This window comes from Betta splendens, chromosome 16 (assembly GCF_900634795.4).
Source record: "Betta splendens chromosome 16, fBetSpl5.4, whole genome shotgun sequence".
NCBI lineage: Eukaryota > Metazoa > Chordata > Actinopteri > Anabantiformes > Osphronemidae > Betta > Betta splendens.
In genome coordinates this window covers 6,881,462-6,894,167 of record NC_040896.2, presented here as the reverse complement: position 1 = coordinate 6,894,167, position 12,706 = coordinate 6,881,462, and the positions used below count along the sequence as shown (strand labels likewise).

Genomic DNA, 12,706 nt, shown 5'->3' with positions numbered 1-12,706 from the left:
AAGTAAGGACATAATAATATGAATGGGAGAAGAAATATACAGTTTAGTCTTGATACGTGTCTAAAAGATTAATGTCCAGCTATGAAAGATTTTATAAGTACATAGTATGATTTTTTTCAACCTTTCTGATTTGATTATATCTACAAGTCTACGTAAAAAAATCCACAGCGGCTTCCTCTCATTCTATTGTCAAATCTATATATAACATTCATTTATAATTTACTGCTCACAGGCACAGTGTGTGATACTACTAATGCAGCTTCATTGAATTTTCTCTTCTCCACGATGGCAGTAGTCTCTAACCATGAAAAGAAGAAATGTGTTAAAATGAATCTCATTTAGACCGAAAACTATAACATCTGAAACGCACATGTAGTTTCAGTATTAAAGGAAAAATGATAAATGGGATTCATGCTATAATGCTTCACATACTACAGTCACTGCATTACACTACCTACACTAACAGTCATGAATGAAAAAGGTTCTGTAATAATGCAGCACTAAATTAGCAATATGATGTTTATCTCAGTCGGAAGTGGGATTTAAGAGTGTGACTCATGTCATCTTCTGCCTGTAGTCACTAAAAAAACATGGTGAGAAGCCAATCTTGGTCTGCAGATTGTGTTCACAGTAAATCTGACATGACATGGACGTGTTGGGAGCTTTGAGACATAATTCAACCACATGTAACTGACAGAAAGAGACCACATCCAAACCTCTGGCTACAAGTCTGAAAGGTGTGAAACAGGCAGAGCAGGATGTGAAGGACGATGAAAAGGGAGACCGACCACCTGGTGAGTTCTGCTGTTACTACTGACCAGTTCCAAATACTGTCTCTGTGTGTCTGACTAATGTAGCCGCATTAAAAGACAGATATGAGGGCATGTGTCAGAAGCTCAGCAGATCTAACAATAGAAAATACCTGTGTTTCACATTCATCCGTTTGGCTGCAGTAGTATCAGCTTTTGTAAATATACAATGATTGCAACGTCTAATGAGAGGCAGGTGAAGACTACAATGAAGATCATTGAAGTCATCTTCACTCAGGGATCTTTCAGAAGCTTTCAGACAGTAGGTCCATACTGAATAGAGTGAATAGCCTGAAGCTGGACTGCCCAGTCCATCACTGCTGCATCTCCCTGTGGTCAACATCCTCCCTCCAAGGTGCTGCCATGTGTGAGCTGGACAGTTCAGAGGTTCATTCCATTATATCACATCTGCTAGTCAGGGTGAAGGGAACATCAGACGAGGCATGGATGAGAGTTTCTTCTTTTAACTATACCTTCTAATGAAACATGTCTTGGACTTCTCCTAGATGTCTATTCTTACCGAACATTAGGAGCGTGTGGTATCTGGCTGCAGGGATTTCCCTGTTTCTCATTCTTCTCTCCATCCTCTCTCCATCCTTCATCCTTCCCATCCGTTCTCCCAGAGGGACAGGAGGGCTCTGTGCAGCTTCCAGCTTAAAGCTTCGTTTTCTGACAGTTGTTAGTAAAATAATTAATAAAACAGACACTATAAACTCTTTATAAGTTGGAATCTCAAATATCACGGTGTTGCTTTTAGAATTTTTCATTTTCTGAGAATTTGACTTTATGTACACACTCTTTCCCATTGTACCTGCTTTGTCACAGCCATCTTATTCACCACTTCTGTGTTTTCCCTTCGTCGTTGTGTATTACCATCTCTCACCACAGGGGGGCGCCTTGCACCCGTGCAGAATGGCATGAACATGTCGAGGATGCCGGCGCTGCGCTGGGCAGATGAGTAAAGCTACAGGGAGGTGGCTGAGCTCCCGCTGAGCTACGGCGCAGACGTCCAAGTTTGACAAGACGCCCACCGACATCGCCATGGATACCAGCATCAGTGCTACAGGTGGAGGCGAGGGGGTAGGGATGAGGAGAAACAAGTGTTTCAGGAAAGGAAGACAGGCAGATGCTTAGACTGAGTAAAAAAACAACAGGGAGGGAGTGACAGCGATGAGCCAGGAGGACAGACAGTGGATAGAGACACAACAGGGGACAAGATACAATAAGACTCAAATGAGAGGAAAGAAAAAGGGAGAGATGCACAATAAAAAGCAGAAGAGATAAATCGATGAAGGCAGAGAGGAGGAGACAGGGAAGGACAGACAAGTGTAGAGGAAAGGAGACAGAAAAGCAGAGACGAGTCCAGCCAGGTCACCTCTATTTCCTTTGGCATCTGTAACACATTATCCTGTGGTGCAACGTTATAAAACAAGATAAGAGAAGAGGAGACATTTAATAAAGGCACAAAATGACCAAGCACATTTCAGCCCCAGCAGGTAAAAATGAAGACAGCGAGAAGCCGGAAAGATGGACCGATGGACAGATAGACGAAGGTGGGGAAGACGAGGAGACATAGGATGAGAGGGGAGGAGAGCGAGGGAGGACGAGACGGACGGAGATTAGGGGAGAACAAAACCCAACGCAGAGGAGGGGGAAGCAGGAGGAGAAGCCACAAGGAGAGGAAAGGAGCGAACGAGGAAGGAGACAAAGGAGACGAACGCGTGAGACATGTTTCCACCTCTGAACCTCTGATTTCATCTCTAAATTCAACTAAGCTCCAGTCAGGCTCTCAGCAGCTACGGTTGCTATGGTTTTAGTGGCTACGCAGCCTCCATCTGTCCGTCAGCCATGTTACAAACTGTTCTTAGCACACGCTCACGGTGAGACACCATTTCACACAGGCTCTGCTTCAGGAGCGTAAAGAACCGGTCCAAACTGCCAAGGCCTCCCAGCAGAGGGACCCGGGCCTCCAGGGGCTCCGTGGAGGTTCTGGCCGGCCTCACATAGCAGGGCCTCAGGCCGGAGCAGCTGTGTGACCTGTGCAGGAGGCTGCAGACGCCCACGCGGTGGAAGGACTGAATCACCCAGAAGCCTGTTCTCCGCCTGGAATCAGCGCCCTGCTGTGCTCTTAAAGCTGAAAAGAGTGAGAGAGAGGAAACAACACAGAATTAGATTTTATCAGCCTGTGACTCTGACCGCATATGTTAAACATGAGCTTGGTCTTTTTCAATCTTGATGTGTTTGAAATCTGCTTAAGTTGATTCAGCACAGATAATTAAGAGAGCACTCCATACGTATGAACACATGCAAAGAGGACTGTTAATCAATGTTTATGGAAACGATAACACAGATTAAAGCATCTGGACTCTGGACCTGCAAGAAGAGTCCAGATGCTATGACTCAGCTTCCAGACGGACTCACATCCCGATTTCCTTCCCACAGATTGCAGCTGGAACTGGTGCTGCTCAAATAGACCAACATGGTAAATGTCGGACTGGATTCACAGCCTAATGCCTGAGGAGGCGAAACAGACAGCGCAGAGCTGCTCACAGCAAATCACAGCAAAAGACATTAAAGGCTTTAAGCGAACGCATGAGTGGCACATTGAGGACAAACATAGATGACAGATGTCGCAGCACAGACGCTCCAAGAAACAGAAAACACCGTGCGGTACCTCAGCAGATAAAACCAAAATGTGCTATTTAATCATCTGATGATTCAAATGAAAACGTCCGTAAAGCTTCAGAAGGTGAGGTGGAAAAACCAGCCCCTCTGTTGCCTTCACTGCGGGCGCTTTGTTTATGATGCTCTCCGTTCTCCTGACACGTGGAGCCGCTCGGATCGCGACATGTCACTGCGCCTCTGTGAAGAAACACAACAAAGATAATCACAAAGCAATTACAGTAAGAGCTCTTCATCCACTCTCCTCAGGGTGACCTGCAGCGAGCGGATCGGATCTCGTGTCGAGCTCAAGGGCACTTCAGCACCACGCGTCCATGTTGACGAGTGCTTGGGATCTTCTGTAGGGATCAATCTGTGGCCTTCATGGTTTCACAGCCAGCGCTCTGTCATGAGTCCAGTTACAGACACCAGGAGACGAAAGCATTGCAGCATGTAGAAATGCATGATCGCACGTGAGCCTGAAGCAGCTGTGGTTCAGAGCAGACGCATGTTCATGTAATCACTGGAGCTCCAACACATCTCCAAGCAGTAGGTGGGAACTGTTCAAGTTCTCTGCCAAGATATGATCCAGCACTTCATAAAAACACTATCTGTAACTTGTTGCCATTTAATACGAAATATATTAATATTTCATGTAGGTGCCACAAACAAGAAACCTGTGAAATGTCCTCTAACTCGACAGACAGACCTGAGATCAGCGTCTAAGAAAACAAATAGCTGCATTACCCCAAATGTTAATATATTCCTCCAACGTCTCCTGTGAGGTTCTGAGCTTTACAGCAGTAACACTGCTGGCATACTAATAACTGGCAGAAATATGTGTACCACAAAGTTACGTAATTTGTTCTTCACAGAGGAAATACAAGATGAACGAGTGAAGAGTCCATCACACGTCTGATCAGAATGTGATCAACTATTTATGAGACTAAGACATCACGTTTTATGTTGTCTCATTAATATTTTTTTCAATTTTGCTTGTTCATGTACATCCTCCGTTCATTGACTCTTCAGCCGGTGGAGGCTCTTATGCTGCAGCTGCAGCTCTTCCCAGTAATCCCAGTCATTATACTGGGCAGCTCCCAGCAGCTAACAGATGGACACTGTGTCGTACTCAGATCTGCCGGTGAAACCATGATGTGTGATCCTGAGACGGCTTCTCGGCACTGAAGTGATGCTCTGAGCTGCATCTGAGAGCAGCTCCTCGGGCCTCAGCAGCCAGTGAGGACGGCCGGAGTCAAGCATCCACTCGCTGCAGGAGACACGAACGTCCCGGCTCTGGAAACGGTACCAAACTATTATGCAGCATCGTCAGTAATCCTGCTCCTTCATTGGCAGCGGAAGCGCCTGTTCAGTGACCATTAAATTAAGTGGGGGCTGAATGGTGAAACGCGGTGCTGGGGAGGGAAGCAGCTCAGCATACGGCGTGTGAGCCAAGCAGAATAATCCAATTATCAGTGTTTTTCTTTAATATGAGTCATGTGGCATAAAGCAGTATTGATCCCTGCCGCTGTGTACGGCTGCTTCAGATTGGATTAGAATCTTTGTTTGGCATGAGCTAATGAGATTTTACAAACAGAAAATGAAGGCTTTTATTGCAAAATGATTTGTTTCTAATGTGACTATCGCTCAGAAGCATCAGATTTTCACCCCCCTAATAAAACAAGCGCTATTTGAATGTGTTGAGGTGCTAGTTTCTGCAGCAGATTGTGCTCATCACCAGCAGCTGCCTGCATCGTCTCCTGCTTCGTCTTTCGCTCTGGACTGATGTTGCATGTGTAGCTCTGCTCTGTTCCAGCGCTAATCAGCGAAGGATGACATCCACACTGCTTCTCAGGCTGAGAACCAACTGTGAAGCTTCAGCAAAGACGTAGGTTGTCTCTTACATAATAATCCAGAAAGCGCAGGCTGCACATTCCTTCTCTGTGGGATCAGCTCGCATTTTAAATTCTGATCCGCTGGCCTCCTACAAAAACCTGTGGATGTGAGGCATCAGCAGAATTATTGGGCGACACACAGTGGATGCGCACATTCTCCACTTTGAGAAATGATGCAGGTTTTCTGGGAGCTGTGCAGGAGATGATTGCGTATCAGTGCATTGGGCGCGGGCGTCACACAGATTGTTATTCTGCGTGGCGTCCTCCAAGGGCCGCGGCTCAAAGAGCAGCCTGGGCCTGGAGCCTGGAGCGTGTGTGTGTGTGTGTGTGTGTGTGTGTGTGTGTGTGTGTGTGTGTGTGTGTGCGTGTGTGTGCGTGTGTGTGTGTGTGTGTGTGTGTGTGTGTGTGCGTGTGCGTGTGTGTGTGTGCGTGTGTGTGCGTGTGTGTGTGTGTGAGACCATGTGTATACGTGTCTGTGTATGTGGGTGTGTGTGTGTGTGTCTTTCTGTGTGTGTGTGTGCGTGCGTGCGTGTGTCACAGAAAACCAATGGAGACACCTGCCGGCTAGCGCTGCCAGCTGCTGATAAAACAGGAAGAAGAATGTGTTTGGCCTCCAGCACATGCAGCGCCTTGAAAAGGCCAGAACGCTTTCCTCGTCCATTTTCATTGTTTGTCCTTAACGTCTGCCAGCTTCACATCTTGTCGGAGGCGCCCGATGAAAGGAAACACATTCAAAGAAGGAGCCGAGCACTGTGATCACTTTTATTACAAAAAAGAAAGAGCTGAAAACAGGAAGTCTCCACAGACAATACAGAGCTGCTGGAGCAGCCGACCCACGGCCACGACACGTTACCGGTGAACATGCACGAGAGGACACGCATGCAGAACGCAAAACACATCACCAACAGGTGCCATAGGTAGGAAAAGGCCACATCAGATCACAACAACGTCACGCTATCACGGAGGGGTCGGGTCCACGTCCCGGCCCGGCCCGGCCCGGCGGGAGCGGCGCCAGGGGCCGCTGTCCCATGGAGCGCAGACGCCTGCGCCGGATCTGCGCTGAAGACGGTCTCGGTGTCTTCAGCGCCAGCGTCTGCCCGGCAGACCGGGCGTCTGCGCGGCCGGCTGCGCGGCCGGCTGCGCTAAAGACGGTCCCGGCGTCTGCGCCAGCGTCTGCGCCAGCGTCTGCGCCAGCGTCTGCACCATTGGCTGCGCTGAAGACGCGCCAGGTCCCCGCGTCTGCGCGACCGGCTGCGCTGAAGACGGTTCCGGCGTCTGTGCCGGCGTCTGCGCCGGCGTCTGCGCTGAAGACGCGCCAGGTCCCGGCGTCTGCGCGGCCGGCTGCGCTGTAAACACTCTACACTATAAGGCGACAGTTGAGAAGGTTGAGCCACAACATCAGTCTGTAAAGGGCTGGACGTGAAGATGCATCGTCTGGAGCAACGCGCTGCAGACGCGGCGCACCAACTGCCAGTGCACCACCGCAGGCAGTGAAATGCTGTTCGCTGGGATGAGCGCCGCACACGAGGGACACTGACACACAAACATGGCGGGAGTTTCTCTTTTTTCAGGTAGGCACACGGTACAGCACAGTAAACCTGTTTTTCTTCAACACCTCTTTTGGTCGCTGACATCTAAAAACGTGGACGCCGACGGCGCCGGTATTTTTCACCACACACACACACAACAGTAACATTTACCAACCGCAGGAGTGGATCTGCCTCATCTGAAATATTAAAGGGATCCTTCGTATGACTGAAGCAGAGCTTCTCTCCAGGACGTGCAGTAAGGCATCACTTTCCTCCTCACCTGAATCATTTTACTCTCTGTCCACGGATCAGGACAAAAGATGCTGACAAATGAAATCCACAGTTTGTCACTTTCACTACTAGAAACACTGATTGTCTACGTTATCAATAAAAACCTATGGAGGTAAACATGGGATGTAAACACTGTTTTTATCCAACTGGCTCCAAAGATGTTTGACCCTGTGTGAGAAAATACGTCCGCACATGAGATGGAGGAGAAATGAGGTAGTCCACGAGAGCCGATGGGGGGATGGGGGTGAGGGGGGGTGGGGGTGTGGGGGTGAGGGGGGTGCAGCCGGCTCCGGAGCATCGCTCCAGCTCGCGCTCCGGCTCATGGAGGCGTCTGCTCGTCGTCTGCTCGTCGTCTGATGGTTGTGGCTGTTTCTGGCAGGGAGGTGCTGAATTCTGGGTTTCTCTAATTTCAGTCAGATCCGAGAGCCGCTGCGTCGCTGCGTCACTCATGGGGTTTTGGGCCAAAGTGCTTTTCAAGAACCCGACCTCCGCTCAGACGATGCGGTAGTCGAAGGTGTCCTTCTCGGTGTGGTCTGTCCAGTTGGAGGAGGGCATGCTGCGGTACGGGTCCAGCAGGATGCGGAAGCACCGCACGATGAGCAGCGCCAGGAAGATGAAGAGCAGCAGCACGAAGACGAAGGCGGCCTTCTGCTCCAGCGTCAGGTAGGACGGCACGTGGTGGCCGCCGCCCGACGACAGCGTGCTGCTGAACAGGCCCTCGGCCATCCTGGGCACGTCCATGCTTGAGCGTCGGGGCTCCAGCGCTTTGCTCTGTGCTGAGGCCCTGCAGGTGAACTGGGTGTGGTGCGTCCGACCTGTGTGAGAATCCAAGCAAACGCGTTACACTGTGCATCAGGCCTCAGCAAAAGCACGGATCGGCAGCGCGAGCGGCTTCTGCATGGGCTCCGTGTATTTTTGGACCTCTGGGTTTTGAAGCACCAGGAGGCTTTCAGCCGCTCCAGGGATTTGAACTGCTACTTTGCAGAGTTGGTTATACAACATTTATGGGCGGCAGCGAGGCCGGTCTGGAGGTGGATCTGTCACCGGCTTCATTAACGCGCAGCCTCCAGCCGCGTCCCCTATGACTAATGCTAATATGCAGCCAATCTGCATCGGCCATTTATATTCATTGGCAACGCTGCCTTTTAGACGTCGCCACGCATGAAGAGAAATGAAATTCTCCTCTCAGACAAGGTTACATGAATGAGGCATGAAGCCAAACACGCTGATGGAGCTGGAAAAGCAGCAGCCACTTCTGCCCCAGAGCCTCTGAAGTGCGTCGGTGCCACTAAAACCCAAACTGAGACTTCATCTCATTATTCAAAGCTCCTCTGTTGCCTAAAAAGTCATTAATGAGTCACAGTTACACAAGGCGACGTGTTGCTTCATCACCAAGAACGTTAAAGGCCATAATTATTCACTGGAGCGGTGGAGGAGCATTAATGTGAAAGGCAGCATCTGCACCGCGTCCTGCTTCCGTTCCAGCAGCTTGACTCAGTCTGAGGAACAGGGGCTCGAGGCTCAGCGTCTCCACCAACAAAGCAGCTAATGCATTGTTGCCTTTGCTCTTTTGCTGTGGTTTGTTGGCAGTAAATACGTGGAATAGCAGCAGCCTTATCCTATAATCCAATTACCACACAGCCAACCTGTGCCCTGGAAGTACAGCAAACGCACACGGGGCGACAGGAGTGAAGGTGAAGGCAGATCATTTCTGCCCCGGAGACTTCTGGCAGATTAATCTGCCCTCAAATAACCTTGTGCTGTTGCTTCATGTACAGGAAAAAGCACCAAATGCATTAAAATTCCCCTTCAAACGCCGCGACCTGGATTCAGCTCACCGCCCCAAAGCAGGCGGTTCCTGTCAAGCTGGGCTCGGGCTTCTGATCGCTGGAGGCGAAGTGATGTGAATGCAGAACGCTGTGAATGCAGAGCTGATGGAGGATTTTACATATGACGCCAGCTGAGCCGGGTCGATGGACTCCAGCTCAGAACCAGCCTACAGCGCTCAGTTCATCACAATATTCCAGGTGAACGACCTCAAAGTGGGTCTTGTTGGCGAGCCAGTGGATCAGTGGTTCTGCTCAGAACAGAGACGCAGGTGAGTGGATCAGGGTGTAGCTGGTTCTGTTCAATAAGCCGGGTCGGACCTACTTTCATCAGCGTGGTTTGATGCTGCGCCTCCTGCGGAGCGGACTCACACCCAGACGTTTCTGCCTTTCTCCGTCTCCACAGGAACAGACGCCATGAATTTATTTAGAAAACCTTCCATTTCTCACATTACGCCAACATTTCCTCTCCGTTGCTGCGCCTGTCCCTCACTATTAATTACAACCCTTCAAATGAAATAAAGTAAACAGGTGACTTAAAATATCCCTAATTCTTCTCTTTTCATCTGGACACAAGTTCATTTATGTGGAAACAAGGCTGAGGTGACAAGTGCAGGTTTTAAAGGAGGGAATAATTAGACAGAGCCCAGCGCACGCGGACCTGAACGCTGCCTTAATTGGTCCCAGTCATTTTGAAATCATCCCCGTGAGAAATATGAGAAGGAGCCAAAGCTTTTCATTGTGCTCGGGTGGTGCTTGTGTGAGCGTGAAGCGCTGTCACGGCGTGTGTGTGTGTGTGTGTGTGTGTGTGTGTGTGTGTGTGTGTGTGTGCGTGTGCGTGTGTGTGCGTGTGTGTGTTTATGTGTGTGTGTGTGTGTGTGTGTGTGTGTGTGTGTGTGTGTGCGTGTGTGTGTTTATGTGTGTGTGTGCGTGTGCCTGTGTGCGTGTGTGTGTGCGTGTGTGTGTGTGTGTGTGTGTGTGTGTGTGTGTGCGTGTGCCTGTGTGTGTGCGTGTGCCTGTGTGCGTGTGTGTGTTTATGTGTGTGTGTGTGGGGGGGGGCTGGACGCTCTGTGGGCGACTCCCAGGAAGCAGACGCACACAGGCGCCCGGACGCTGATCAGCAGCCTGGAAAATCACACTTAAACTCACAAATCCCACCTCACCGCCGTCGCTGGGAGGAAAGAGTCCAAAGAGGCCGTTTCTGTGGTCGAAGTCTCTGCTCCTCTCAGTCACGTTACGCAGCATCGTTCATGTAACGACGCCCAGCGTTTCATCAGCATGCAGCTCTGTGACCGAGGAGTCAGCGCTGACAGCCTCACTGATACAATGAACACTGAATCCTTCCCTGACAGCTTGAGAAATAGACGCCTCCCGTGTCTAACAGAGATTTTCACTTATAAAAAAGAGCAGCTTCAGGAAAAAGGGCTCCGATGACACGGCAGATGTGGAGTCTGTTACGAATGGATCAGAATTAAATAAGAGCGCAGGTAAAGACAAAACTCATGGATCGGTACTGTGACGGCGAGGATGTAATACTACTGTGTACTAATACACAATAGTGTATTGTATTGTGTGATAATGGAGAATCCACTCATAGAATAGTATGTAGGTAAAAATACAGCTTGAACATGTGTAAAGATTGTTTTAAAATTAAATTATTAGCATTAAATGTTACATTTCACCAAAGCGTGTGTGTATATAATAATCAACCTGACATAAACAATTAAATACAGAGAAAAGCGCGAGGCCTGAATCACTTAAACACAGTTATTCATGAAATAATCTCAAATGATTTTTAAAAATGTTTAAAACGACAAAATATCAAGTGAAGTTTGTGAATCAGGATTGTACGTGGAGTAAACGTATGAAACCAACCAGGGCTCACGTTCATTCTAACACGACGGTAGTTGGAGGTTTCAGGTTCACACCCGCAGTCCAGCACCAACGCTGCACAAAACGATGAGCCGCCATCGAACGAAGCGCTCCGCGCACCTGGACCGGTTCAGGTGCGCGGACCGCGGCTCACGTGGACACATCCGCGCAGACGTCCGCAGACGCCGCTTCCTTCCGACGGGCACCGCCGTCCCCCGCTCAGAACCGACCGCTAACGGCACCGGCCTCGCGCCGGAGGTGAGCGCGCTCGTGCGAGCGTCAGCTGCAGGTGGAAGTAAACACTAACCTGTTGTTATCAGCGCAGCTCGACAACGTCCGTCAGCGGCGGCTCTTCATTGCGCCGGATCCGACCGATGTGTCTTTGACCGAAACAGCAACGACAGCGACGGACGCGCGCCTCCGACTGCAGGGCTCCTCACTTCATGACAGAAAAAGCCTCGCTGTGCTTATTTTCCATCTGTCTTCGCAGACTGAGCCGTGCAGACCTCACCCTCTGCTGCTCGCTTGTCCGTGTGCGCGCGCGCGCGCGCGTGTGTTTCTCCTCCGCTCGCCCTGACGCGCGGCGCATCCCCGCGGACGCAGGCAGGGATGTGGTGGTACCCCGTCGCTACTGGCAACCTGTTGCCATAGCAATCCTCCAGGTAGGACAGGCTGTGTGGGAACTGGATACGGGCGAAGGCGTGGCCCTCGGTTGTCATCAGTAATGACAAACAAATACAACGTGGAAAATGAATCAGGTGAAGCTCAGTGAAGTAGATCTAGAACCGTGTGTGACATTTAGGATATTTTTTCTGTAACGTTATTACAACACTGTCATTTTCATTTCAGAACAAATTGTCCACGTACTCTTGCCAGTCGCACAAAATCTAAATCTATAAGAACCTACACCATAGCAAATACTAGTTGCAGGTGTGACGAGCATCTTAATCAGGACAAACACTCATCCCTTGTTGATTCGTTGACCAGTGTGAGAGCCTCAGCTGTGTCACCCTGACAGACACAAATCCCCACAGAGCTCAGGGAGGACGTGACAGTCAGAGACGGGGTCAGAGAGTGACTGAGGAGACAGAAATGTGAGTTTACATAATGTCCACAGACCAGAGCCGCTGTTCGTGTGCTGGGAAACATCCCCGCCTGGTGGACGAAGGAGGAACTGCACGTGCTGACTGACGGCAGGAGGCCAAAGAGGAGAGTGGAACTTGTTCTAAACGCGGAACCTCACTCCTCTTTGGTTCCTGTGTTGTGTTTATCCCTCAGAGAAGTAGCAGTAGTAGTATTAGTACGAGGCCGTACACAGACATGGAGTGACGGTGGAGCGACCTACCGCTTCCGGCTCTAATGCTACGATAAGCACAAAACCCCAGGATGCACACATTCATTTCTACTGGCATAATACGTAATTATCAGCGTGAAAATAGAACCTGTCCTGTGAAATATGCATCAGTCGTAAATCAACATTCCATCTTTTTCATTTATTTCTACGTCACTTCAGATTTGCAGCGACCTGCGAATACTGTGGCGCCACTTGACATCTCCTCAACATTTTGCTTTAATGAGATTTTTCGAGCTTGTAAATGAGGTCAGAAAACGATAAGTAACTGCGGCACCAGGTTAAAATTAGAAATGCTTTTAGTTAAGCATGAGTGACTTTAACCTCATCAAAATTATAGTAACTCGTGACCTGATTCCTGCTACTTTGCCAGAAAAGCGGACGAGTCCAGTACAAAGTACAACTATATGAGACCAACACACGTTTAACACATGGAAAATAAAAATACACACGTTATTGACCGTACGTGTCG

The 12,706-nt window shown here is 49.5% G+C and overlaps 1 protein-coding gene across 1 annotated transcript; it reads right to left on the bottom strand.

Moving 5' to 3' along the window:
- Window positions 1–6,113: 6,113 nt before the first annotated feature.
- Window positions 6,114–11,488, bottom strand: LOC114843598 (cortexin-3). The gene is made up of 2 exons (XM_029130292.3): window positions 11,191–11,488; window positions 6,114–8,000 (listed from the first exon to the last, which is right to left on the bottom strand). Exon 2 carries the CDS (start codon window positions 7,924–7,926, stop codon window positions 7,678–7,680), a length of 249 nt encoding a protein of 82 aa, XP_028986125.1. The 5' UTR covers window positions 7,927–8,000; window positions 11,191–11,488; the 3' UTR covers window positions 6,114–7,677.
- Between the last annotated feature and the right edge of the window lie 1,218 nt (window positions 11,489–12,706).